The 28,000-nt window shown below is 55.1% G+C and overlaps 1 protein-coding gene across 5 annotated transcripts; it reads right to left on the bottom strand.

The window, feature by feature from the left end:
• Positions 1-5: 5 nt before the first annotated feature.
• Positions 6-28,000, bottom strand: Stra6 (signaling receptor and transporter of retinol STRA6). 5 transcript variants are annotated; one of them, XM_074061627.1, is made up of 21 exons: positions 24,366-24,497; positions 22,505-22,684; positions 19,539-19,661; positions 16,313-16,379; positions 15,933-16,018; positions 14,665-14,804; positions 14,352-14,375; positions 14,001-14,167; positions 12,622-12,744; positions 10,321-10,388; positions 10,105-10,184; positions 9,814-9,875; positions 8,747-8,909; positions 5,166-5,241; positions 4,066-4,199; positions 3,170-3,287; positions 2,986-3,087; positions 2,022-2,185; positions 1,546-1,704; positions 777-948; positions 8-268 (listed from the first exon to the last, which is right to left on the bottom strand). In XM_074061627.1, the coding sequence occupies exons 2-20, from the start codon at positions 22,651-22,653 to the stop codon at positions 779-781; spliced, it is 2,175 nt and encodes a 724-aa protein (XP_073917728.1). In that variant the 5' UTR covers positions 22,654-22,684; positions 24,366-24,497; the 3' UTR covers positions 8-268; positions 777-778. The 5 variants fall into 5 exon arrangements, with proteins under 5 accessions (XP_073917729.1, XP_073917728.1, XP_073917732.1 ...); XM_074061628.1 differs by having other exon boundaries at positions 6-948; XM_074061631.1 differs by lacking the exons at positions 22,505-22,684; positions 24,366-24,497 and adding an exon at positions 27,867-28,000.

Here is a 28,000-nt window from a genome sequence, read left to right on the forward strand (position 1 = left end):
GTGGGAGTTTACTGACAGTATGAGTGGGGTGCCCTGTGTACCCTCCCCCATAAGGAGGACCATTTCTCAGGGACAAGTTTATTACTAGGAACACACTAACTTCTTTCATAATAGCTAAAGACGTTAAAACTACAAAAATATCTGGCACACAGGAGTGGGTAGCTCGGTGTGGGGCCTGCTTTGAGTCATGACTTTGCTGGCAGGCAGGCTTCCATGTCTTCCTCCTGGGCTGCCCTTGCAAGCCCAAGGCCCAGGAGTCTCCTGGCCACTGTGGGAGAGGAGAGGAAGGACAGAGCTGGGGAGAGAGGAAGCCCATGGTGTGAGAGCCAGGGCTGAGGTGGGGCTGGGCTGGAATGCAAGGCGGTCCTGGCACTGAACCACCGGCGCCACTCAGGAGAGGCCTCCGTGAGGCCCCACAGGGTAGTGGCAGAGTCAGGGTGGGGAGAGGCTTGGGCGTGATCCCTTTGCTCCCCCTGCTCCTAGACCAAGCCTAGCCTACCAGTTGCTCTCTCCTGAGCCCTCGATAGCACTGCTGTGGCCAAGGTAGACCAGAGCCCTTCCAAGGCTCACAGAGTGAATAGACTGCCACCCAGCCACAGTGACCCCAGCCCCCAGCTGTTCACTGGGGCTCTGATCCTGGGGGTCAGAGCTGATAAATCCTGGCAGAGCTGCTGCCGCCAAGAGGGGCTCTGTGGCTGGGGTGATTCTGGGAGTGCAGGGGTGGGGACCGTGATAGGCACTGCAACACACAAGACAAGGTCCTTGGCCTTCCTCACCCTCAGGCCTGGGCACCATTGGCCCGGGCACCTGACAGGGCCGTCTTCCGGAAGGTCTGCAGGGCTGGGTTGTGCAGCAGCGTGTAGGCCAGAAACCAGCGGGCCCTGCTCCGGCTGGCTCTAGGCCCCGCTCCCTTGGCCACCAGGTCCTTTGTCTGTAGCAACTGCATCCCTGGGAGATGAAGACTTTCTGTGAGTCACTCCACAAACACTTGGCCAAGCCTCCCTAGTCCCCAAACCCAAACAGAGAGTCTGAAAATCGCATGTAGGGTGGTGAGTCTGGGTTTCCGGATACCAGCTGGGAGTAGGAAGTCAGGAGTAGGGAGCTGGGAAAAAGATGAGGGGCAGGGGGTATTTGTGAAGGCTCCAGATGTCACCTGGCAGGTGTGAAAACAGAGGAGGGAGAGGATGAGGTCTGCAGAGGGATCATAGGCCCAACTAGTACAAGGGTCAGGCTGGCTTAGTGTCCCCTCCTAACACGCACCTCCTGGGCGGTGGGAAGGAGGGGGACCTCTGGTGGGGGGCCATGGCAGAGCCCCTTAGTAAGGAAGTCGCTTTCTTCTCTGTGCACACATATGGTATGTGCGTGTATGTTCATATCATGGAAAAGACTACCCTGAAACTGGACCAGGAGGGGTGCCCACAGGCAGCCAAGGGAGAGAGGAAGTGAGAATTTTCCTGGCACTTGCTCTGCTGGGAGGGGCGTGCTAGGCCTCCTTCCTGGGAGAAACTGGGGGGCTGGGTCTCCCACGCTAAGGTAAGGGCACACCTTCTTCTTCCTCCCCCAGTCTGAGGCTGCCCTGGGGGTCTGCTGGGGTCTGCTGGAGCCTTCGGCCCCAGGCTTGAAGGAGCAGGGTGCAGAAGGCTGTCATGGCTGGATGTGACTGGCTGACTTCAATCTTCAGGAAGTTCCGGTATGCGTGGTAGCCTGGGGCAGGGCAGAGGATGCTGTGTTGGGGCAGAAAGGGCCAGCGGCACACTGCTGGCACTGACACCCCAACACACACACAGGAAGTATGCATGCACCCCTGCATCTAAGCGTGCAGACAGACACACACTGCGTGTGGGCACACGCACATCTGTTGGAACACACTGCAGAGCCACAGCAGCACACAGTGCACACCTGCACCACGTCCCAGATATCCTCCATGCACACATGGACCCGGATGTTAGGGGAGGCAGAGACCCATCACTGCTTGGGCAGCTGAGCCACCCCAGCCCCTGGCTTCTGCCCAGCGACCTTACCTGGGTCCAGAGTGGCAGCTCTTGGTGGCAGCAGGCTGAGGTCCATCTGCCCCAGATGGACTGCATTGTAGACAGCAGAGAGGAGCACACGCCAGGCGGCCACCACAGCACCCACCAGCATGTTGATGGGGAAGAGAAGAAAGGTGATCGCAGAGAGGACTCGCCTAGGACAGCAGGAGAGAGGCTGAGGCAGAGGTCCCCTGGGACCCCTTCCTGGGCCAGTTTCAGACCTCCATGCTTACAGAAGCTTTGTATTTCCTGAGTCCCACTGTTTATTGGGTACACCTGGCACCCTACCCCAGGTCTGGCCTTTTCTCTCTTAACCCAACACCCTGGGAGGCAGGTAGTATTGTCCCCATTCTGTAGAAGGGAAACTGAGGCCCAGAGAAAATGATGACTTAGCCAAGGCTAGCGCCTCAGGGATTTAAGTTCATATCCACCTGTGTCTTTCTATGACCCCAGTGTCTACAACCTGCCCTCTGGGTCCCCTGTCCATTAAAACCAAGTCCCTCAGGAGGCAGTTTCCCTGCCAGCCTTACCATCCCATTGGGCACAAAACTTCCTTCTTGCACAGCAGGAAGGAGTACGGTTCAGGGGAAACAGAGGATCTGGAGAGAGCAGCATTGATCCCCAAAGCAAGAAAGTCTCCTGGGAGGGGGCTGGAGTATAGCTCAGTGGTGGAGCATTTGCCTAGCATGCACGAGGTCCAGGGTTCAAATCATTATCACCACAAAACAAAACCAAAAGTCTCCTGGGGATAAATCTGGCCCCATAACTGGTGTACAGAGAAGTGTCTTGGAGTAGGCCAGGCCACTGTCCCTTTTCTATGTGAGTAAGGCAAGCTTTTTTTCTTACCTGCTGGGCTCCCTGATAGAGAATGGGAAAGAAGTCAATGGGGAGAGAGAGAGAGACAGAATGAAAGACACGGAATAAGAGGCTGAGGGAGCCTAAGAGGATACCTTACCGGTTGGTCAGTTCTGGGTGTCCATGGTGAGTCTCCAGGAAGACCCAGTAGGCTGCTATGTTCTGCAGAGTCACAGCCAGGGCCAAAGTCAGCCAGAAAGGCCTGCAGGTGGGGTAGGGAAGGTGGTTGCTGTTAGCAGCCCCTGGGGAAAGGGATCTGAGTCCTGGCTCCTTGCCTCACTCACCAGGAGGATTCCAGGGATCGTAGGAGCAGGAGGTTCCTGCCGTGGAGCACAGGTATGAACACCAGGAAGGTGAGAGCAGTGGTTCCCAGGAAGAAAATGATCTGCTGTACCACAAGGCCTGCAGGGAGCAAGGTGGCAGGGGACAGACACCGGGTTCTATGAAGCTGGCTGTACCACCAGCTACTCAGGGACTTTAGCACTGGGCTGACCTTGTTTCAGATTCCTGCTCTGCCACTGCCTACCTGTGCCACCTTGAGCAATTTGCATTGCCTCTCTGAGCCTCAGTTTTATCATTTATAGAATGGGGACAGAGGTCCCTACCTTGGAGGGCTGTTATGAGCATCCAGTGAGATCCTGTCTATGACAACTCTGAAAAACCAAGTACTTTGCAAATGTTATTCCCCAACTTGCTCCCGAGTTCTTGGAGACAAGACCACCTGTTAAATTAGTGTTTGTATTCCCAGGAGCCCGAGGATGGTACACAGTAAGTGCCTAAGAATTGTCTATGGAAACAACCAGGCCTGTATACACTATACACAGGATAGTGTATACAGAAAGGTTTGGGAGGTGGGATGTCGAGGATGAGAAATAGCCACTTTCAGTTCTGTTAATTCCTGCATTCCTCCGTCCTCCTTTTCCTCCTCCCCAGAGAGGTGAGATCAGGAGCTGAAGGGAGCTTGCTATGACTCAGCCCTCCTTACAGGAGCACCCAGGACCACCCTGCCTGCAAACACCTGGAGGCATCCAGTGCGTCTTCATGGACACCGCCCCCCACCCCCGGGTCCTGACGGCAGGCCAGGCTCTTGCTCCAGGACCTATAAAACACTAGCAAACCCTCGTGGGCACCCAGGCCCTGCTGAGTACCTTTCCTGTGGGGGGTGGGACAGGGGGCTCACCAAGGCAGGTGAAGGAAGTCTGGTAGGCACTGAAGCTCATCCAGTAGAAGATGGCCTGGCGGGAGGGGCGCTTGCTCTGGAGTGGAGGACCGAGGTCCAGGGCAGCGCCTCGGTGCAGAGCTTGGAGATTAGTCCTGGAATGGGAGGGAGGGAGGGAGGCAACGACCTCAGGGAGCAATGCACATCCTCTAAGGTTCCCCTGGGCCAGCCTCTGGCCAGACTCTCAGCCATCCGCAGGGAAGCTGAGAGCTCAAGAGCCTTAAAAGAGGGCACTAACTCAATCTGGGAAGTCTTCCTGGAAGCGGTGAGGTCTGTGCAGAGACTTAAAGGGAGACAAAACTAGGTAGAGGACTCAACCAGAGCCAAGTCACTAAAGTGGGAAATGATAGCAAAAATAGAAGAGATACAGCTTGACCACCAAGGCCAAGTATATGAGGAGAGCCTCAAATACTAGGGCAAGTGGGGCCACTGTGGAGAGAAGGCCTCAGGGCAGAAACTCCATGGCTTGTCAAATACATAGAACGTGTGGGCCAGACTTCCTTTTCCCACCCAGCCTGCTCCCCTTCAGAACCTCGGTTCCTCCTCAGAGTTTTTCATCACTGTCCACAGAAGCACAAATGGGAGGCTGGTGTTCAATGTCCCAAACAACCTCGCCAGTGCCCCGTACTGCCCTGCCACCTGCTCACCCTCTCGCTCATGTGTCCCATCCATCCAGCCTCTCTACTCCAACCCACACAGCTCCTTCTGCCTGTAGCACCCTTCATCTCTCATTGCCTTCCTCTTCCTCCATTCACAGGTGGAATGCTGGCTTAGCAAGGCTGCCTTACTACTTAACCCGGCCCCCAGGTGCCACCCTGGAGTAAGTCACGCCCTGTCTCACTGACAGGCTTCCCCCAATCAGAAATGCCCCCAGGACAGGCCAAGGCCCCCCTTCTCCATGTCACATTGCAGCTAACCCAAAGTGGACCTGGCCTGCAGAGGCCTCTCTCCTTCCAGCGGGGGCTTCCCCCAGGCCCTGCTGGGTTGGGTGTCCTCTAAGCTCACAGCACTCTGATCCCTGCCCCACCTCTACACTGGGTGAGTCGGAGCCTGACACTGACCTGTGTGTCACCAGCGAGCGGAGCAGGAGCAGGAAGGTGAGTGAGCAAGACAAGACCAAGGCTGAGACGTAGCACACTGGAGGGGGAGACAGAGAACACTGAGCGGTCAGGACCCGGAGGGTCTTTGGGAGCCTCTGATCCACTGCCAGGGGAGCTACCCCTGCCCCGTAACCTCACTCTGTGCAGACGCTGCTTGGCCACAGCACCAGTTCTCAGGTTCAGCGCAAGCCAATATCTTCAGTGGCCCCATTCTGCCCTGTGACATATGGTGGCCAAGATGGGAAGAAGCCTGCTCTGAGCCACAAACTTGGCTTTCACTTTGTTCTTGTTCTTTGTTCTTGTTGCTCCCTCAGTGAGAGATTCCACCCCACCTGGCATCTGCTCCAGCACCACTGTTTCCTGGCTGTTGTGCCTTCAGGAGCACACTGAATTCCCACCCCGATCCCCTACCCCAGCCCTTGCTCTGTTCATGTGCACACTATGGGCCACACTGCCAGGCTGCCCATCTCCTGGGATCACCTGAGCCATAAACCTGCTGGTGCCTGCACAAGTGGCCTTTGTTCAGGGTAGAGAGGACATGAGCTCATAGCAGTGTGCCCTGAGCCCACCAGGACAAGGGAGGCAGCCACCGCTACCCATCTCCTCTGGAGTGGGCTCCTCCTCTCAGCTCCCTCACCCCCACCCAGGCCATGTGCACAGATAATAAGATAACGCTGGGTCAAGAGCGGCTGGGAAAAGTGGATGACGTGCTCTGACACGTATTTAAGAATATTAGGGACCCAGGCTGCAACCCTCCTGTCCTCATTCTGGACCTCACGCAGTCTGACACAGAAATCATTCACACGGGGCCAAAGAGGAAGCCAAAGCTCAGAGACCATTTGGTGTGGCCACCCCCTCGGTTAGGAATAAGAGAGCAACGAATGTCACCATGTCTAAGCAACTCCAATGAGCCAGCACGCAAGTGCTCTGATCTTGTAAGTCAGCCCAGGCAGTGCCCCTGTCCCTGGGTGTCCACCAGACACCCTGGAACTAGACAGCACCACACATGGAGAAGCAAGCGCTAATAGACATAGGTGCTGTGGCAGGGTGGCCCAGTCCTGGCAGTACATTAGGATCACCTGGAGCTGCCAAAACTCCCATGGACCAGGTTGTCCCCAGACCAGTTACATCAGAATCTCCGCGAGTCAGACTCAGCCTTGTGTGGTGAAAGCCACGTGACTGCATTGTAGCATCAGACAGAGCAAGTCCACGTGACATGATGTAGTTCTATCAGCAATGGATCAGAACCAACCCACTGCCCAGCACTCAAGCTTTGCTTGCACCCGAATGAATTATGGGGAAAGTTTTCAATCGCAGGTGCTGGGCCCCACCCTTGGGGCTTCCAGTTCAGTCCAGGTCTGCAGTGGCATTTTTTAAGTGACCAAGGTGGTTCTGAAAAGTGGCCAGGGTTGAGAACAACCTCTACAGAACTCCAGGCCTCTCTGTCTGTCCCTGGCTGCCTCCTCTAGCGCTCTTGTAGGGGCCCATTTCTGCAAGGTAGGTTAGAATAAAGCAGCTCCATCCTGCTGCATACCTCCCCCCCAACACCCCTGCCCTCTAGAGCTAGCTCAGCTCCAGGGAAGGAGCACGCTGGGCCTTCTGCTGCCTGCCAAGACTCCACATGAGCGGGGTGAAGGTTAGCAAGTCCCCTTGGCCAGAGCCTAGCCTTTGATCTCCACCTCTCTGCCTCCTGCTTCTCTCTCCCTCCATTGGTTTCCAACCAAACCTAAGTCCCTCCAAACCCTGGCACCTATAAAATCTTCCTTCTCTTTGCCACCTTTGGGGTCCTGCACCTGTCACCTACTGGGCCTCTTTGTAGATAGATCTATCTTCCCTCACCTATGGGCCTCCAGGATGAGGATGCCTTCTTAGCTTCAACACCCATTTGCAGACAGGGGAAACTGAGGCCAGGAGAGGAGAAGCTCCTTGTCCAAGATCACAGAGCTTATGAGTGATGGGGCTGCGAGTGTAATCTGGTCTGCCTGGTCCGTAGTCTGAGCTCTCTGGGAACAATACCAGTAGGCAGACCTAAGACAATCTCTCAGAGCTCGGAAGACATCAGTTCTTAGGCTGAGAACAGACTGAAGAGTCCCCAAGCCTAGCTCTGCTCTGAGTTCCAACACTGGACTGCTGAGTGGCCTTGAGGGTGTCTCTAATCCACCCAGCCCCGGGTTTTCCTATCCGTAAGTGAGAAAAATAAATGGCGCTCTGCTTGGCGCTGTGTACAAGGATATGAAGTGGCAGCGTTTGGGTTCAGAAGGTGGGAGACACATCAGAAAAGCAAAGTGGGATGAGTACAAGAGCCCATTGCTCTGCGCATGTCTCTTCGTGCCTCTGAGCCTAGGTTCCCTGCTCTGTGACCTGGGACCAGCAACGCTCACCTAACGGAGCTGCTGCAAGCCAGCTCTGAGCTTGGATGTGGGCTCAGTTGGACCGTGTCTGCTCGTCTACGAGCAGGTCACAGCAGCTTGGGAAATCTCCCTGATGATGTCATATGTTCAGCCCACCTGGAACTTGTCACCTGTTCAGCTTTGGTGGGGGGGTGCCTCAGCATCAGTTCCAGGGCAGCTCTAGGGTGGGAGCCAAGGCATTCAGACAAGTGGTAGGGTGGAAATCTGGGAAAGAAGCAGCCACTTTGCACACCTCTGCCCACTTCCCACTCCCTGCCCTTGTGGTCTAATGTGTCCTTGTCTGTGGGACCAGAATGAGGTTAATGGTCACGAAGAGCTGAGGAATAGCCACTCTTCCACTTGCAATGCTGGCAGCCTAAGCTCCGACTATTGCACATTACTCTTTCGAAGTCAGGGTATCCATATCAACAAGGGGGCTCTTAAGTGAACCAAGGGCACCAGTGAACCCATGAGTCCTGACCATTAAGCTTGGTCTCAAGGTGACAGAGACAGCCCTGGCCTGGACTTTCCTCAGCTCCACTCTGCCTTGCTGTACACTTTTAGGCAAGCCCTTTCTTGGGTGCCAAGCAAGAACAATTCTGTTTCCTGCACAGGGTTTCTGGGAGGTGGTAGGGTGGGTGGACTGCAGGGCTGAGGCTGAAAGCAGTGTCAAACTACAGAAGGGATGGCTGTATTGTTCCCTGGCTTGGGGCTTATTTCAAGGGAGGCAAGGAGAAGGGAGATGGCCCAAACGCACAGGGACCGGGGAGAGAAAGCAGGTGCCCTGCCCAGCCCCGTCCGCTGCAAGGAAGACCAGCCCAGAAATCCTGACCACCATCTCACACCCCCACCTCCATCTGCTTCCCCATCTTCAGCTCAAATGGCCATGGCCTTCTCTATGGACACAGAGGCAGAACTGGTCAAAGACACAGGAGTGGGAAGAGGGAATGTCCAGAGGTGGACAGGGCTGTGGGGACATGTCCCTTAAGGGCTCAGGAATGTGGAACTGGAAGCTCCAACTGCCCCCATTTGCAGATGAGACAGTGGAGACCCAGAGAAGGCAAGGAACATGTCCAAGGGGCCCAGTGTGTCTGTGGCAGGCCAGGATCAGCTCAGGTATCCTTGCTCCTGTCCCCGTCTCGGAGGCCTCACCTTCCAGAGCCCACAGGTGGTGTTTCACCAGCTCCAGCACCTCCTGCTTGTCCTCAGACAGCACGATCCCGAAGCCGGCCATCAGGTAGGAGACGTCGGTGGTGAGTCCCGCCCTCACCTTCTGCATGGTGGGCACCACACTCACCAGCAGCAGCAGGGCTACCTGGAAGAGTCCCACAGTGAGGACGCCAGGGCTGTGCATACACCCAGCCCTGTCATCTCAGAAGTGTTTCCTGTGCTAACAAGAGAGACTTCAGGGAGCAGCCAGGCAGCAGGCTGGCTGCAGTCACAGGCCTGTCACCCACCAGAGTGTGCTCCTCTGCCCCTTAGAGCAGGTCCCCATGCCTCCAAATGGCATGTTACACACAGATAGAACTTTAGCTTAGCAGGTGAAAAACAGGCCTCCAACATAACCACATATTTATAGCTCGGTCTGTCTGTCTGTCTACCATCTATCCAAAGTTCAGAATATAAGATTTCCAATCTTTCCATGTTAAAGAAAGAAAATATGTATCAACATTAAAACTAGACAGGCGTGGATTCAGATTTTGGCTGCCCTGAGGAACTTGGCCAAGTCAAATTCTCTGAGCCTCAATTTCCCCAATCTATAAAATGGAGAGAAATTGGACCTCATTCCAGGATTTTGATTTTGATTATTTTTTGAGAGGGATACTGTTGGTGGTGAATAATCAAACATGCTATCTCACAAAATCCTCCCAACTACCCAAAGAGAAAAGTGATTTTCCATTTCTTCTATTTTGTAGATGAACTAAGAGGTTCAGAGAGTTGCAGTAACTTGCCCAAGGTCACCAGGAGGTAAACAATGGAGACAGGACTTAAACCCATGTTTACATAGCTCCAAAACCGATGCTCTGAGTCCTTCTATGAACCCCACAAAGGCTGGCACCCCTCCTTCTGGGTAGGTCAACATTCCCAAGGTAGCCAGATGCAGCTGGATGGGGTCATAGGTGGGAGGGCATTTGGAAAACTGAGTTGGGTCCAAGCTGTTCCAGAGGGGTCAAGGACAGGCCCCAGGGGCAGAAGGCACCACAGGGTGCAGAACATACCTGGTAAATGGCTGTCCCTGTCAGGGTGGCTGAGATCACCAGCTTCAAGGGTAGGTGGAATCCTGTGGTCCCCCAAAAAAAGGGTGGAGTGCAGTGGTCAGTCCCACATCCCCCCAAGGGGCTCAGGAGAGGCCAGGGTGCCCAGGACCCTGGACCACAAGGCCACAGCAGGGGCTTCCCCTCATCCCAAGCTGAGAGTCATCTCTCATGGGTTCTGAGGACAGAAGCTGGTCCTCTACTGAGCAAAGTCAAGGCAAGGTCCCATCCCTCAGCCTCCGCACCCTGTCATACCTGGCTGTGGAATGTAGATGGAGTGCTGGAAGCAGGTCCAGGCCCGAGACAGGAGGCTATGTTTGTTGGTGGGACAGGAGCTGGAGATAGAACCAGGTGGGTGGCACCTCAAGCTCACTCCTCATCTCTGCCCACCGTGCTGCCAGTGCCAGTCTCCCATACATGCCTGCTCACCCAGCCCCATCCTCTAGCCTGTGCATGGGCCAGGGGCCTCACCAGCTGTCCAGCTTCTTCCGGCAAAGGAGGGTCCTCAGGTACTCCTCGGAGAAGGCACTCTGCAGACCCTGTGGAGAAGACACATGTCAGAGTCATCAGACCTGCTTGGAGCTATCCCTGGGCCCGGCATAGGGCACTGAGTGGGCAACACACATGTCTCCATAAACCCTCCTGCTGTGGCAGGGGTGGAGTAGGGGAGGCTGACCTATGACCTATGGGGACAAGGTTTACACCCTGCAAAACTGCCTTCTCGTCTAGAAAAATACAAGACCTGTCAGAGTCTTATCAAAGAACTCACAGTGTTAGGAAGTTCTTCCTAAGATCTATCTCCAACTTCCTCCTGCTTTACTCAGTCATATCTCATCACAGCTTCCCTCCCAACCCTCGGCCTCTTCTAACCAGGATTGATGCAAAGGGGACACCAGGTCCCATGGCACATCAATGACGAGGACACAGGATGGCGCCAGTCCAGGGAGGATCCCCCAGGCTCCTACTGCTGCCAGTCTGGTGACTGGATTTGCCTAAACCACATTCCAGGCCTTAATCTGCCTGCTTAAATTGCAGAGGCTCATGGGAAGATGGGGTGAGCTGCTGCTCTGTATCACTGGGAAAAAGCAGGCAATGGTCACCTGTTGCCATGGCAACTCCACCTCCCTCCCAGGGCAGGAGTGGATCTGCTCAAAGTTAGACTGGGTGCTTTGTGGCTTAAATGTCTTTGACTGAAGTCCAAAGAGGGCTTGCCATGGAGGGCAAGCGAGGTGAGGCAGAGAAAGTCCTGGAGAGGCAGAGATGCCTGTGCCAGCTGTGAACCTGGAGAGGAAGGACAGCAGTCTTCCTGGGAGGAGTCTGGGGGACAGGAGGGCAAGAGTGGCAAGCACTTAGGGCCCTGCTGGCTGCCTTGCCTGTGCAGGAGCCAAAACAAGACGCAAGGCCTATTGGAACCAGAGGGGCTGTGCAGGAAGCTGAGCCGCTCACCTCCCTTTCCTCTTCATCCTCTCCATCCTTCCTCAAGCCCGAGCTCTTTCTCTGGCTTACACCTGTCACAGCCCTGTCGCTATGTTAAGCAGCACAGGCCCATGAGAGAGCATCACCTGGTGTGCCCCTGCTCCCAAACCTCCTGCCCACACCCCCTGCGGGTGTCCTGACTCCTCCTCCCGGTCTGTCCTGCAGCTGCCCCACCTGGAGGAACCAAGTCCTTTGGGACCTGCGTCCTCAGCCTTTCCAGGCTGTCCCTCTTCCCTGAGGGCATCTGTGGAGTGTTCCTCCTCCTCCCCACCCACCAGGAAGTCACATGACCCCCTGCACATGTTCCCAGGCATGCGTCACTGTAGCACTGTCAGAGTTTGCCCTGCGCCCGCATTCCTGCCCTGGGGCAGCTAATGCAGGTAGCTGGTCACAAATTTCAGGACCTGACATCTTTTAAGAATTGTCTCAGGAGTGGGGAGGCCTGGGGAAAGGAGTAGGAGGATAAAATAGGGTGCAACTAATGTGCACACATGTATACAAGTGCAAAATGAGACCTGTTGAAACTGTTCCAAGAATCGGAGGGAGGGCGGAAGGAGAGCAGGGGAGGGGCTGAATTCAACTGTGATGTATTTGATACATTGTAAGAACCTTTTAAATGCCACAATGTACCCCCACCCAGCACAGCAATAAAGGAAAAAAAAAAAGAATTGCTTCTCTCCATAATATATCCATCCATCCAAAAATTCAAAATATTTGCTGAGTACGTATTATGTGCACAGCTCGGAGCTGCAAATGTGGTCCTGAACAAAACGGCAACCCCCCCACCGCGCCCCCGCTCCCACCCCCTTAGTCATGCTCCATCCTTTGCCTGCAGCAGTCCCTGTTCTTATTCTCTCACCACTTCAGTTCCTCCCATCCTTTAGTCCTCCACTGAAGCTGCCCTCCTCTAGGAAGCCCCCCAGACCTCCTGTGCCTGACATCCTCCACAGCCCTGCCCCCAGGAACCCTGAAGTTCTAGACTGCCTCAGGAATCCAGCTGGACCTTCAGTGTTTCAAAGACTCCTTTTCTGGTTCAGTTCTTTGTTGAGTCCTCACTGTGCGCACAGTCCAGTGCCCTGGGTACCTTGGATGCTGGTCAAGGGCCCAGCCCAGCCTCTGCCTGGAGACAGGGCTAAGCAGTCACTTGGTGGCTCAGAAGACATTTTCTGAGCACATGTTAGGTGCTAAGCCCTACACCAAGCCTGGCCATTACAGGGGGCTGCAGACATGGGGAAGTCCGGGGTCTTGGTGCTAGATAGCCACCTCCCCCCTCCCTGCCCTGCTCTGCTCTTTTACCTTGGAGCCTGCCCCTGTCCTATGACGGAAGCTCCGTACCAGCTGCACTGGGTACCAAAGGCTCAGGAATCCGAAGCCCAGAAAGAGAGGCACGGAGGCCAGCAGGGCGTAGTACTTGTAGATCTGCAGAGACAGACAGACAGACAGACACTCGAGCAGACCTACTTTCTGCCTCCTTCCCAACCAAGTAGGAGACCTGTGTTGCTTCTCACTCCACACTGGGCCTTGAGGGTCTGGACCATAGGAAACTTCAGGTTCTGTGCCCCCCACCCCCAACCTGGACCAGGCCTCATACCATAGCCACTTCCCTTCTCAGGCCCAGCAGAGGGGCTCCTGGGAAGAGCCAAAGAGGAGAGACCCAATCCTCCCCCCAACCCCTAGGGGCTGCAGTAAGGCCTGGGACAGGATCCCTGCTTTCTAGGTTCCTGTGTTAGGACACAGGCCCCCAAGAACTGGACGAAGGCCTAATTTTGTCTACATGTAGTTTGCAAACTGGGATCAGGGAAATCCAAGCCCTGCCTCCCAGGGTTGAGGCCTTCCTGGGTAGGCTCCTCAGATAATTGTTCATTTATTCATTAATTCAGTGTGTCTCTGTTGAGAGCTTAGTGTGCAAGAGGTACTAGGTGTACCAGATTCCAGACTCACCAAGTTCCCAAAAAACTTGCTAATCTTCACTAATCCCTGGAGGGACTGGTGTTATCCACTCCATTGACAGGTGGGGAAACTGAGTCTCAGAAAGGTGACACTGTTTCCTCAGAACACTTAGCACCACCTGCTATCACTTTGCCTGTTCACTTACTCATCGTGTCTCCACTCCTGGGAGACCAGGACCTTGGTTAGTCGTGTTTGTGGCTGTATTCTAAGGCCTGGAAGAGTCCCTGGTCCAGAGCCTCAAACGTGTTTGCTGAATGAAGTTGTGAGTGCATGCATGCATGAATGAATGGTGAAACTGGATCCAAACTCGTGTTGGCTACTCCAAACCACTACTCTTTGGCTCTAGACTAGGCAGCTTCATAGTTCTAGCCAGCAGCTAGTGAAGCAGGTGCTGAAGCTCTGGATTTCCCTGTTAGCCCCAGACTACTCCTAAGCTCAATGCCTACCATCCTCAGTCTCCTTACTTCCTGCCTGAAGGAAGGCCAGTGAGTCAGTGATTGGGACTGGGCTGAAAGGTGCTGAAGGCAAAGCCCTACTCCTGTTCCCTACCTCCCCCCTAAAGAAGCCAAGCTTGTCACAGACACGTGTTCAAAGGGAGGAGATCCCATGGATGGTGGAAGGAGGCAGAGAGGCCCAGTGTAAAAAACAGGCAAAATGAGCCGTGTCTGTTGAAGCAGATCATCTGAGTGCCTCTCTGCCCTAGGCCACAGTGAGTCAGAGCTTACCTGGGGTGTCTGGGGACATTCTGTTCTCTGCCAGACGTGGACACCAAAGTGGGCCCAGGACAGTGCAGTTCCAAGCAGATGTGCGGCTCTGTGCCTGGCTGTGGCACAAGCAGCCAAAGGGTAGTAGAGGCTCGGGTAATAGAGCAAGGCCAGCATCTTCCAAGGTCCTGGTAGGCAAATGAGAGAAAGATACAATGGAGGGGACCCTGGAGACCTGGAGCCTGGGCATGCCCACCCAGGCCTCTCCCTTGTCCCCACTTTCCAGGCCCCTCAGCTGGTTCAGTGGGCAAGAGCTCTGGGTTCAAATGCAGGCTCTGACCACCATTGGCTCTGTGATCTGGGACAAGTTACCTCTTGAGGACTTGACTTCCCCATCTGTAAAGTGGAAATAATCAGAGAGAGTTAGCAAGGCCAAGATGAGAAGAGATAGATACAGTAGTTACGCAGAGGCTGAGTGAGTACTAATAAATGAAGTACCATAATGACTGTAAATCAGGCTACTACCACACTTTGTGGAGACTGAACAAGCACAGAGGTCATGCTTCAGTCGCCCCACTCCCCTTTTGTCAATTTACCATCACCTCCTCCAGCCAAGTGTGACACCCCAGGATCCCACCCTGTCACATCCCATCAGACCAGCCAGGGGTCTCCCTGCACTGGGTACCTGCACCAGGTGTTGAGATGAGGCTCAGGAAGGGCAGTGGGTCCTCATTGGGGACCAACAAACACAGGGCACTGAAGAGAATCATGAAGACAGCAGCTGGCACTGTCCATGGTCTGTCCCCAGCCAAGAAGTCCACAGGGCTGGCATAGACGGGGATAGGACAGGAGGCATATCACTCAGTGCCTGTGCCCCCATTACCTCCAAGCTATGTTCCATAAACCAGGGAGGTCAACTGAGTCCCACGGTCCAGATGGGACAAGTGAGGCCCTTCGTCTTTCATTCCACATGTATTTGTGGAGTGCTTCCAATCTACTGAGCGCTGGGCCTGGTGGCTGGGGGACTCGCACGGTGGAAACAAGCCCTAGTACCACTTTGTCCGCCCACCCTGGAAGCTCCAGGAAGCAGCCGCCTTCACACAAATACATCTGTCTGTCGGAACTGGCAGGCCTTCAAAGAGCACAGCAAGTCATAACATCCTTGTGCAACAACCGCCACCCTGGAGTGGGTGGGGACCAGGCAGAGCAGACAGAGGGCACGGCTGTCCCAGGCATCGCCCTTTGGGGCTCAGACAGGTCACTAAGATCTTCTGCTTCTTCTCATTGCCCTTGTGCTCCAAGATGCACATCCTGCCTCAGTCTCCCCAAGCCCTCTCCCGGGCAAAGTAAGCTCCTTCCTACACCAGCCAGAGACTGCAGGCTGGCTCCCCATAAAGCCAGCATGGCAGTACTGTCCCACTCAACCTGGGTTTAGGGTACAAAGCTGGTCCGTGCTGGGGCTCCACCTGCCACCTCTCCCAGTCCTTTGGCGTCTCCCTCTCTGCCCAGTCGATGTCCTCACGGTAACCCCTGAGGCCTCTGGGGTTACAGGGGAAAGGAGTAGCAAGTTCATGGAGCTAGAGGTCAGTCCCTCATAAGTCAGGGTCCAGATGACACCCTCAGGGGAAATGAGGCCCAAGACAGCATCAGGTGGTTATGGCCAGTCTAGAGCCACCATGAGAGCTCATGTCTCCCCTAGAGTCCTTTCCCCCAATTTCCTGGGCAACAGGAGCAGGTGGACCAAGCCACTCTCTCCTCTGGTGGATCTTCCAAGGGTCCTGATTAAGCCAGGAGATTTGGGTGGGCTGGGGAGAGTCCCAGACTGAGAAGGGGAAGGACGTCACTGAAGTTAGCCCTGACTTTAAAGTGCCTAATAAATCACCCACCCAGCCCCAGAATGACCCTGTCAGCAGAGGTCCAAACAGGCATGTGCACCCAGGCCCCAGCACCAACCTGGGCAGTCCGGGCCTGCAGTGCCCACAGCTCGGCCAGAGCTGGCGGCGCCTCGCCAGTATAGCCAACAGCAACAGGGCAAGGAGCTGAAAAGAGAGCAGAGAAGCAGGCTTGGATGCCCAGGTTTTCTCCAAGGGGATTAGTCCCAGGCCTTGGCCCTGGTCAGTCCCAGAACAAACCCCCACCTGCCCTGGGTAACTCATCATAGAGCATCCTGTGGACTGGCCAAGAGGTGACAGCATCTGGGAGGCAGGACTTGGTCTGCACCTTGGTTTGGGCCCCCATTTGGGGAGAATTCTCAAGCACTACCTCCCTCTCCCAGGGTCTCCCAGGTCCCTCTGCCCAGGCTGGCAGCAGGTGGCAAGCCAGGCTGGACTCACCGACAGCGAGGCCAGGCAGGCATGGTGCAGTGCAGGCAGTACACTGGGTTGGCAGGAGGGCTCTACCCTGCGGAGCAAACAAGCGCTGGCTGGGCCTGGTGGGACCCAGGCGCACCCTATTTTCCACAGCCCTGTTTATCGATAACCTCCACTTCCAGGAAGACTCCCTGACTGCTCCTGGCCTCACAGACCCACATCACCTAGATCAAGCAATTAAGAGTTTAGTTCTGATTTGCCATCTACTTGCTGGTATCTCAAATTGGTCTGTGACTAGAAGGATCTTTCTTTGGTCCCCTCTTTCCCTGTTTCTTTCTCATTAAGAACTTCCACGCACAGTTGGACAGGTTGCACACTGAACAAGGATGTCCAGTCAAGGAATGAGTATGGTTAGAAATCCAGGCTACACTGCCCACCATGCCGTGTGCCCACTGAGCTGAATATATCTGAATGGGGTCCCCTTTCCTAATCACCACAAAGGCTGGCAGAGGTCCTGCTAAGCAGAGGGAGGCCCACAGTGGAAATAAAGAGTTCAGTGACTACAGTGAAAGCCTCAGCTTCCCTGGGAAGTCATGTGGCAGAGAAAGCTGCTCAGGCAGGGGTGCAGTAGGATCCAGCACAGAGGCTGGGTCCCTGGGTGGGGTAGACTCTAGCTTATCCAGCTTGAGCCTGCAAGTCAGAGAGAGGCCACCCGTGTGGCAAGGGCCCTCCATGCCCTCTTGGGCATCTGCCTGCTGTGTAGACGGGTCCCTGGAATGGTCTACCTGGACAGCCTCTCCTTCCTGCTTGCTTTCTCTCTGGCAATCCCAGAGGGGATTGCCAGAACTGGCCTCCCTGGGCTTGTTGTAGGGTGGTGGAACCAAATAAGTCCATTCTATGCCACTTCTCAGTCAGGGCAGAACCAGAATCTTCCCCAAACAGAGCTGAGCTCTTGGACAGAGTGCGTGCCTTGTAGAGTTCAGGGCACCCAGTTCCCACTGTCTGAGCCCAGACCTGGTATTCTCCACCCCCAGCTCTGTGGCCTGTCACTCTCATATGCCCTGTACAAGGTAGATTTGGGCTCTGACCAGCCCCGAAGGTTCAGGGCCACCACCCATCCCCTCAGCTGCCTGTCCTCACAGGACTGGGTCCTTCCCAGCTTGTTCCTGGAGCAGTGTGGCCATTTGCCCATGGACCCCCACCCCAAGCCAAAAGCCATTCCAGCTCTGGGGACCCCCTCCAGGGCCTTGTCGGGGAACCCCCAGTCCCTTCTGTACCCCTTGAGGATGGCAGGATGGCACAGATGGCACCATCTGTAAGAAGCTCCCTCCCAGGACAGGCACAAGCAGGGACTTGAATACAGAGGAAGAAGAGAAAGTTCAGGCATAGTGGTGTTCAGGGATGTTGGATTTGAGTCTTACGCACAGCCCGGGAAGGAGAAAGAGGGTGAGGAAGCAGAGCACGAGTGGCAAGTCTTTTAGCTTGGTGGCCGCACAGAGAGGAGCCCAGAGCAGGTTAGAGCCCGCACAGGAGGCACTGGGAAGCCGCAGAGCATGTCTGAGCAGGGCAGGGTACTGGCGCTTAGGAGACTTCGGTGACTGGATTCTGTGGCTGAGGCCACTGTCACCAGTGCCCACCAACCCAGCGCTAGCCTGACCGTGCCAGGCACACTGAGGCCCAGAGCGATCATCTGCAGCGCTCCTGCAGCGCCTGACTCACAGAGGAAGGTGAACTCCAGTTCCTTTCCCCGGGATTCCCCTGAACTCCCAGCTTCCCACTCCCATCTTTGGGGGAGGGGAGGGAGGGGGGATAGGCTGCAAGTATCTTCACTTGGTTTTGCTCAATAACTAGATTTTGCTGGTTTAAAAGTAGGTTCCTCTTCATTCTTAGGGTACCGTGTCCTTGTATGGGGGCTGCAAATTCCAGATGCTACCTACATGAAAGGCTGCACTGCCCAACCCTCAATCCCTGCTGGGCAACACGCTCTTTTTTGAGACTACATCTAGATATCCCAGTTACACCTGGCTGCAGGCTCCAGGCCCCAGCCAACGGTACCAGGGCCCTGACACTCCCAAGGTCACAATTCCAATTAAGGGCTTAGCCCGTGAGATCTTGGACCTCATGAAGCTCCTAGGCCTTCCACCCCAGCCCATGCCTCCACAGCAGGGATGCAGCAGGGATGCCCATCTCTCTCCAAGTCAAGTAGCCAGGGAAGGCAGTGAGGGCATACCCTTGCTAAAGACAGGACTGTTCTCCAGGTGGTCAGAACCCCAAGTCCTCCAAACAACAGCTCCTTCCCCCAAGCACGGGTGGGGCCTCTGTCCCTGCTGGGTGACCCCAGCCTGGTTAGGCCACAGCCCCAGCCTCTAGGGAGGCACGGGAGCATTTTTCCTTCTCTAGTTACAGATTTTAATGGAGAACAGATGTGCACACATCTGGCTCTGCACCTCCCCCAGCCTCACCTTTTCAGCTCCCCAACCCTCAGACAGAGCAGGGAGGCAGGGTATGGGGCCGGGGCCAGGAACAACAGGGGAGAGCTGAGCTCTGGGTCCCACAGAGGCGGGTGTCCTTGGCAGTGGAGAGGGGCAGAGAAAATTCCAGCTCCTCCACCAGAGTGCCCAGACTGGACACAGATTAGAAGACTCTGGACCAAGAGTCCTCGGTCCACCCCAGGGTGGGCTGGGCTGCTTCTCTCCTGCCTCACCCTCCCCTAGGGTGGCCTGAGTACTTTTAACTACACAGAACAGGACCTCCTGGTCCTCCTTCCAGAGACTCTGAGACTCCCAGGACAACAGTGGGTGGCAAGTCTCCCAGGACCTCCCGGGTTCTCCTCAATGCTTGTAAAGCCCCCCATGTAAACCTCAACCCTGAGTCACCACCACAGAGACCAGTGGTCCCTGAACACCACCTCCACTGCTTCCCATCCTGGCTCCAGGCCGGATCTTGCGGGGGTGTACCCCAGGCCAGCTGGATCAGATAAAACTGGAAAACTATGTTCTTATTACCTCACACAAGTGCTTTTGACACCATTGATACCAGCCTGGTCTGGGTGTCCCACCTCAAGCATCTTCACAGCAGGCAAAGCCGTTGCCCTCAGGTATCAGAGGCAGAGACTGACACCAAAGAGGCTGTGACTTGCCTAGGATCACACAGCAAATAAGTAACAGCCCAAGTTCCTCACCCCCTCCAATTGGTAACCTTGGCAACTCCCCACTCTGATGGCCAACAGGACTAGGGGTGCCACACTTACCCCTCTGACTGGGGCTCCTTGCCCTCCTGGGGCTCATCGATGTACCAGCTGCTGTAGTCTTCAGCAAGCCCGAAGGAGGTCTGGTTGCCTGCTGCCTGGGACGCCATTCTCTGGCCCTTCTCCCTTGACCCCCAGGCAAGAAAAAAAAAGAAAAAAAAAGCCACCACAAATGTGAAAAGAGGCTTAAAAGAAAAAAGAAAGAAAACCCAAACAAAGAAACATTTATTTTTAATCTTAAAGGTTACTTTCTTGCATTTAGCTCTCTGGGAAAAGCTGGTTTAGGACTACAGGTCCTGGAAGGCATGCACAGGAGGGGGGGAAGAGCCTCTCACGAGTCCCCTCCTGTCTCTTCCCGCCCAATCTTGCCCTGTTCCACAAAGACAGTTATTTCTGTGCACCTCCTTGATGTCGGGGTTGCGCCTCTCAGGCCAGCTGACCGGCCTTTGTTCAAAGGACCATTTTCAAAGAGGATTTTCCCAGTCCCAGCTGCCCACAGAGACCCCTTCCTTTCCCGCCCCAAGCCCACTCAGATGGACCCACAGACACTGCAGAAGGAGGACCAGGGAGGAAGGAGCTGTAGAGATGAAAGGGTGGGCGGGCTGCAGGCGGCTCCACTCGGTCTGCCCCCGCCAGGGCCTCCCAGCTGGGTTCCCCACCCCTCCTGCTCCAGGGGTCCAGCCCAAGCCCTCCCCCCTTTTCTCATAGCCTCAACCTGCCCCCTCTCTGACCCCTTGGGCCCAAGTGATGGGAAGACACAATAATCCTGAAGGTGTGCCGCCAACAGGGGCCTGCACTTGACCCACGCCTGACCTGCACACATACCTGTCCCTGAGCTCCCACACCTCGGCCCAACACTGCTGCAGAATCCATCACAGCCATCCCAGAAGAGTCTGCTGGGGCCCACAGGCAGGGAGGCAGGGAGGCAGGGAGGGGAACCTGTCCATGTAGTCTCCTGAGTTTCCATGGAGGAGACCACACGTACCTCACTGGTAAAACCTTTTTGTTCCTACAACTTGATTTCACAAGAAAATAACTCCACAGGCGGAAATGAGTCCTTTTAAATAGGAACCAGACCCATGGGCAGGCAAGAAGCGCCCCGCCTGCCTGCTGCTGAGCCCAGCCTGGGGTCGGGGTTCCTCCCATCCTCCTCCCAGAGGAGTGAGGAAGGAGTTAGACCCCTGGCCTCCTTGCCTCCCCTCTCTCTCCTTGGCCCAGCCCGTGGGGAGGGGCGAGACGCAGACAAGGCAGACAGCAGCTCTCTGCCACTACCCCTGGGTATGTGGGGGGAGTCAGGCCCCTGAAACCCTGGAGATCCCCGTCCTTCTACTGCCTCACAGGGGGCTTTGCGAGGCCCTGCCCAGCTAAGGCATTCAGCCGCAAGCTTTTTTTTAAAAAAAGACAGTCATCCATTTTCTTTTCTTTCAGCAGAAACTTACTAAACATCTGTGTGCCAGCACTGTTGTGGGCCCTGGGGGGAGGAAAAGCACAGTTCTGGAGGAGGAGGGCAATGAGGATAGCGCCTAACCTGCAGAGCCTGAGGGTTGTGGACAGCCATGGTCCATATACCATGTGAACTGAATGTGGCCTGAGAAAAACAAGGATGAGAAAAATTCCTAAAGAAAATCACCTTTGGGAAGAGACCTGAAGTCTGGGGAGCAGGGGGATATGTGTTCCTTGTAGAAGGAACAGCCTGGGTGAATGCTCAGAGTACACAGGGCTGGCCTGTCCAAGGCAGCTCTCCACATTCCTTAGCCAGGCCCACAGGGCAGGATTAAGGCCCAATTAGGGCCTGTTCCTCCGCCTCCTTCCCATATTACCCCTCTTCCAGTAAGAGGGTTTCAACCTTCTCCCCATCCCACAGAGGAGTCACTGTGCTGACTCACACTGAACCTGAGGTTTATTTGATGCAATGCAGGAGCCTGTGTTCTGGCCCGTATCTTGATCCCAGGGATGGGGAATCCCGCTTAGTGTGGGTACCCTGGGGGTTGAGCCCTGTTTCTTCCCTTCCTTCCCCCAGGCCTGGCTCTGAGGTCACAAGGACTTTAGAAACTGAGCTGAGCAAAGCCACTGGTTATTCTGATGATCGTTCATGTTTGTAGGGGCCTGTCCTGGAAGTCTTCTGTGTGTTTTGAAACTACCAGTCAGGCTCTGCTCCAACGCCAGAGCCCAGCATGCCCTTCAGTCTTCAGGGGACTCAGACCTGCAGCTTGGGGGGGCAATCCAACAAGTGGAGCCTAGTCTCAGACAGGGAGCTCACAGCTCACTTCCTGCACAAGGCACAGATGTTCCTGGTTGGATACCTCTGCCTGTTGGAACACTGTCCTGCTTTCTCCAGGCTGGTTTTCATTCATTCATTCGACAATCTTACACATGTCTCTCCTGCTGGTGATACCAGCAGCAAGTCCCACATGTCCTGGGATGGGAGGGATATGGGGGCTATGTATATAGGAGAATGGGAGGGTCACCTCATGGGATGGGAGAGTCCACACATGTGCCATGAGTGCAGGGGAAAAGAAAGCAGACAGGCCATGGCTGTTTTAGAAGGAATGGCTTCACTGAGGGGGTGATCTTCAGTTCATTACTGAAGTTAAGGACCCTCAGACTGCCCGAAGAAGCCCCCATCAGCCTCAGCGGTGCAGCCATAGCCATGGCTGGACCCAGTTCCATCTCCCAGGACTACACCTGCTCCCTGGAGGACTTCCTGTGGATTCTGTTCCCACCCTCTCAATGGTCCAGGACTCAATTATCACATCCCTTCCTGCAGGGGAGATGCAGAGGCCATCCTCAGGAAGGCCATAGGCAGAGGTGAGGATAAGGTAGGCTTTATGGGCTCTCCACTGGCTGGCACCAGCCCAGTAGGCAGACGCAGCCTCAGGACTGGTGCCTCAGGGGAGAAGTGTTGAGAAGTAGCAGGTCAGGAAGGCAAGGTGGGTTCCTATAAGGCAGTGGGTAGAGAGGCAGCCTACCTGAGTTTGAGCTGTAGGGCTGAAGCTGTGGCCTTGAGAGAGCCCCTTCTCAGGTCTTGGCACCACCTCTGCAGCATCCAGCCTACAGAGTCTTCTACTGTGGGTTCTCCCCCGCTCAAGGCCCCCTCTCCCTGCCTCAGTGACTTCATAACCAGAGAATTTGGAGTCAGCACGCAGACACTGTTATAGCAAGGAGATCAAAGCCACAGTGTCTGACTGTGGCTGTCCTGGTGCCCCCACTGCCTTCCATCTCCTGGCCCCAGCAACCCCATCTGCTCTCGAGGAGCAGGGAGCAGGCCAGGTTGAGGATCCATGGATTCAGGGTGGTAACAGCCAGCTACAACTGGAAGGCAAACCCCACTTCATGAGCCCAAGGTACCTCCTCAGCCTGGGACCAGAATAACACGAGTTTCCACCTGCAAATGGAGGTCAGGAAAGAGGCCATCTGGGCAGGCTGCAAGCTGGCAAGAAGCATTGCAGAGACAAAGACGCCAGGATGGACCCCTGAAGAATTTCTCCAAGGGCCTGGGCAGCAGAAGCTTGAGCCTGCCCTTGGGGATCAGCTCCAAGAGGCTTTCACACCCAGAAGAGTTGGAGGTTAGCCCTGCCCTCAGGAGAGGAGTCTGGGAAAGCAGAGGCTCTTGGGAAACAAAACTGCAGAGGCTCAGAGTTGCAGGGTGAGGGGAATGAAGAGATTGCTGGGGGATCTTGCAGGTTTCCTAGAGGAGGGAGTGTTTTAACAGGGCTCTGAGACCAGAGAGGATCAGGAATGGTGGCAAGAACAAAGAAGTCTAAGCTGGACATGGTGGCATGCACCTGTGACCTCAGCACTCAGCAGGCTGAGGCAGGGGGGTCAAGAGTTCAAAGCCAACTTGGGCTGCATTGCAAGAAAAGAATGAAGTCTAAGTGTCTTAGGGAACTGAGAAGGGAGTGCAAGAGGCAAGAAGAGCTTAGGCAGGGGTCAGGGTGGGGCTGTCCTCCAGGTGGCCTGCATGGGCCCCTAGGACACCCTCAGATGAGACCGATGTTAAGGTCCCAGGAGCAGCCAAGGTCAGCGGGACTCCCAACTGGGTGTGAATCTCATCTCAGGGTGGCTAAGCCCTGCCCACGGTGGGGAAGGGGTCTTACAAACCTTAGGAACTCAGCCAGGGAAGGCCATCGGCCATCTGGGCCTGGCAGGGAGCTGATCTGCCCCTGGGACTGGAGCTGGCCCTTGAAGGCTTTGGGATAGGGCTTCCTTCCTCTCCATGTTTTTGTTCAAGTTGATTAAACCTGAGGAATGTCTGTGTCCAGGGACAGAGGCAGCGTGCAGGCCTTCAGCTGCCTGTGGTTATCAAAATCTTCAAAGGGCAAAGTGCTAAACTTGGAAGGAGCTAACAGCAGGCAAAAGGAAGAATGGCAGCATCCCAGAGCCTCAGAACCCTCAGAACTCAGAAACACCACGGAACCATTAAAACACCTCAGGACCTCAACTTGCTCTCCCAGGATACTCAGATGCTGGCCAATCAGGATGCACAAGACAGTCCAAGCCACAGCCAGCAGCTGCCAGAGCCCAGACACAACCCCCACCCCCTGCCGCCACTATGATCACTCTCCACCCTCCCATCCCAGCCCCAGGCTCTGATCCAGCAGCATATTCCAAAGTCTAACAACACCCAGGCTTCAGCATCAGCCCACCACAGTCCCAGTGGGTGCTTCAGTCCCGCAGTGGGGCCTGGTGGTGGGCCCCCCTAGGCAGCCCAGCCACCCTTCTCACACCCCCCTCCCCAAGCCCATGAGGAAGCAGCCAAGGCAGAGCCAGGCCCCAGCAGGAAGGGCCTTCGGGTCTGCGGGCATGTACAGAGTATGCACACTCACGCACCTTAAATGGCCCCAGCACACATAGGGCCAAACACTGGCCCCAGACTGCCTGTCTTCACTCAGTGGCCGGAAAGCAGTGCAGTTGGCCACCAAGCTCCTCTTCCTGCCCCCTTGCCATGCAGTGCCCTCCCTGGAGCTCTCATGCCCCCTCACTGACAGCATCCTCCTAACACAAGGGATTTGCCCACACTGCTCTGGTGGAAGTGTGGACACTTCCACTGGGCAGGAGGAGAAGGAAGAAGGCAGCGGGCTGTTCTATGGGAGTGGCACATTCCTCCTCCTACTAGGACTGACTTGAGGAGGGACAGAGGGAAGCAGAGATGGCTCAGGATGAAGGTGGCTTACTTACTCTCACAGTAGTGAGCCTCCTTTCAGGGGAGGTAATCAAGACAGGATAGCACCACCACAGAGTAGCCTTAAGAAGAAGGCTTCATGCTGGACACTGGCTGCTGGGAAGAACCCCTAAGAGCCACAGGACCAGGCTGTCCAACCTTGTGCTCGCAAGCATTTGGGTCCTGCTCAGACATGACTCTGTGACATCCCCCTGACCTGTAGAGCTCCCACTTGCTCCCCGGTGGCCTTTGTCCAAAGCTACAACCTGGTACTTCAGAATAGCTCAGCCCCAGAGTTCCTGCCTCTTCCTTCCTGCACACCTGTCCCAGCCTTCTTCCTGCCCCCCCACCCCCCACCGTCCGTCCTGTCGCCATCCTACCTGGCCCTCCAGGCCTAGCTGCACTTCACCAGGTGCTCTCTTGTCCTCTCCCTTCTGGGTCTCGTCCTCCTCCTTTACCAATCACTCCAGAGAGACTCCAGGGCACTCCCCAGCAACTGGGCCTCCTCTGTTGAGCCCAACACCAGCCTGAGCTGGGACCCCAGACAGATGGCTGGTTGTGTGACCTCAGCAGCTGGCCCTGATCAAGCCCAGCACCTGCTTTAAAAGGTGCCTGATCTCCTCCTCCGGAAGAGAGCTCCCCTTCCCCAGCTCTGGCCCTGCCCCTCCCCCTGCCCCCCAGCCCTCCAGCCGGTGATCCCAGGATCAGAGGAGCCCATGCCACCCCCCTTCTCTCCAGCTCAGAGCACTGGGGCCCCACACAACACACTGAGCAGCTTGTCCCCCAAGCCTCTCCGCCCCCGCTCCCCCCCCCCAAGCCATTTGCCGGAAACTTGATCTCTGGCCCTCACAGTCACCTCGATGGAGAAGCCTGCACAGGGCTTTGATGGCTGAGTTTTCCCAGCTGTGACTGTGGATGGGCTCAGGAACCCCCTACCTACCCTCATTTGTCACTATCCATCACTCCCAGGGGGCCACTGCCTGATGAATTGCACCAAGCCCAGCCACCAGCTCAGCTTTTAATAACCGATCAGCATCCCTGCTGCTGCCCAGCTGGGCTGAGGACCCTGGCCATGGGAGAGGGGGAGGGGGGGTTGATACACTTTCATGGGGCTGGAATTCCCAAGATGATCCATTCCAGGGGGAAACCACAAAGGCCGCCCCCCACCCAGGGGCTTCCTCTCCCTCTCCCCAGGGCCAGGAGAAGGTTCTGGGTCCCATTCCTTGTCTCCAGCACATTCCTGCAAATCCCAGGGCTGCAAGAACAGCTGCCCCATCCTCTAGCACCTGCACAGGGCTTACCTTGCCCCTTCTTCACCCTCCTAGAGGGGGTGCACTGCAGGGATGCAGCCAAGACTGGGGAATAGAAAGGGGAAGGGTGGATGGGAAAAGGGCAGGATAAGAATGGACTCCTAATTCCCCAGAGAGAAGGGAGTTGGGAAGTGGTCTCTTCTTTGCTGAAGGAGAAAAGGGGTATGGTAAATAAAAGAGTAGGGTGGCTTGGCCAGCACTGTCTTCCAGCTGTGAGACTGGGTTCCTGTGATGGTGAGGACCAGGGAGGAGAACACAAGGGTGAGGATGTGCTGGCTTCATATGCAGCTTCCCAGCAGGAGAGAGGTAGGGAGGGCCTGAAAACAGCCAGGGAAACAGTTAGCCAGCTGGGCTCTAACACCCATCTTCTCCATGGAGAATTATTTGTAGGAAGAAAGGGTTAAATCTGCAGACAGAAAGAATTAACCTCCAGCTCACTTTCAGGCATTCATCTTCATGAACCACTTACATAGATATGCAGACAAGATAGTCTAGGCTGTTTGTAATGGCCAAAAATAAATTGCAATAAGTCCAAAATCCATCAATAAGCTTTGATAGTCTGTGTGATGATGTACTATTTTATTGTTGAAAAGAATGAGGTACAGTACTTCCTGATATGGTAGAACTTGCAGAACATTTTGCCCTGCAACAGTAACCAAGAATGCCAATGGCTGACCAAAATGTAAATCATGATCTTGAAAAAAAAAAAAAACATAACAAAAAAGGGCTGGTGGAGTGGCTCAAGGTGTAGGCCCTGAGTTCAAACTCCAGTACCACAAAAAAAAAAAAAATTGAATCTGGCAGACACACAGCAAACTGTGTTCACAGTTCGCAGTGGTCACACTTGCGAGCAGGGTGAGTTTAAGAGAAATAGGGGTTAAAAATTTGCATGGTGTGTCATTAATTTTTTTTAATAAGCAAAAGGAAACTGCAAGCCTGCTTCAAAAGTTCTATGAGCTCCTACTGTGAAGGCATCACTGAGCTGTGTAAGTGAATTCCATCCCTAGCCCAAGGATGGGCTCTCACCACCCCCTCCACCTCCCTTGTAGTTAAGGTGCAGCCCAAGATGGAATTATTAGCCAGCAAGATGGAAAAAAAATTGTTGATCATAACTTCTAAAAGAGCTGGCTGAGATGCAGTTGTGATGGCTGATTTCAAGACGCCATCTTGGACTATGAGGCAGAGGTCATGAGTTAGTATAATAGAACAATAAGTTAGCTGCAAAGACAGAGCCTGAGCTGAGACTGATCATAAGACTGCAGGGGACCTTGGAGACCCCTGCTGTCCTCAGTGCACCACCACATCCAAAAGAGATCACATGATGTGCAGGTGTTGGTAACAGAGGTAGAAGTTTTGCCAGCAATTCCCACCCCTTGTCACCCACCCCCACTGCACTCACTCAGCTCACCTCGCTGCTTTTTCTCCACAAACTTCCCTTCCTTAAGCTTGGACTCTGCTCCACTCTTGGGTTGGAAGACCTGCTCTGGAGTTAGGGGAGCCTCCCCTTCCCCATATACACACACACTGTTGGTTAATCCAAATGACAGCCTGGGTCACAGCTCTCATCCCCCACTGTGCTCACTGAGGGTCTATCTGTCTGTCCATTTATTTGCCTTCTCTCTATCTCATTGTCCTTCCATCTGTCTGTCTGCCCCTGTCCATCAGTCTTTCTTTCCATCCCGATTATTATCACTCACCCTCTGTCTGTCTTTCTGTCTGTCTTTCTCTCCCCTTCTTTCTCTTCCTCCCTCCCTCTCTCTCTCTTTCTACAGGTTTTAGGTTTCAGGTGGGAGCTTTCCCAAGCTAGCCCTGCCCTGCCCCAATCTGCTGTGGGGCTCCTGATCTCTGTCTGCCCCTTACCTGATCTGTTTTTCCCTGGTGCTGTCGGAGGCCTGGCACGGGAGCGGTTGACGGTCAGGCTCACCAGCTCACGAAGGCAAAGGCCTGCTGACACTGCAGGTGAGGCTGCCCTCCCCTCCTGCCACCCCAGGAAC

Source organism: Castor canadensis, chromosome 19 (genome assembly GCF_047511655.1).
Source record: "Castor canadensis chromosome 19, mCasCan1.hap1v2, whole genome shotgun sequence".
Lineage (NCBI taxonomy): Eukaryota > Metazoa > Chordata > Mammalia > Rodentia > Castoridae > Castor > Castor canadensis.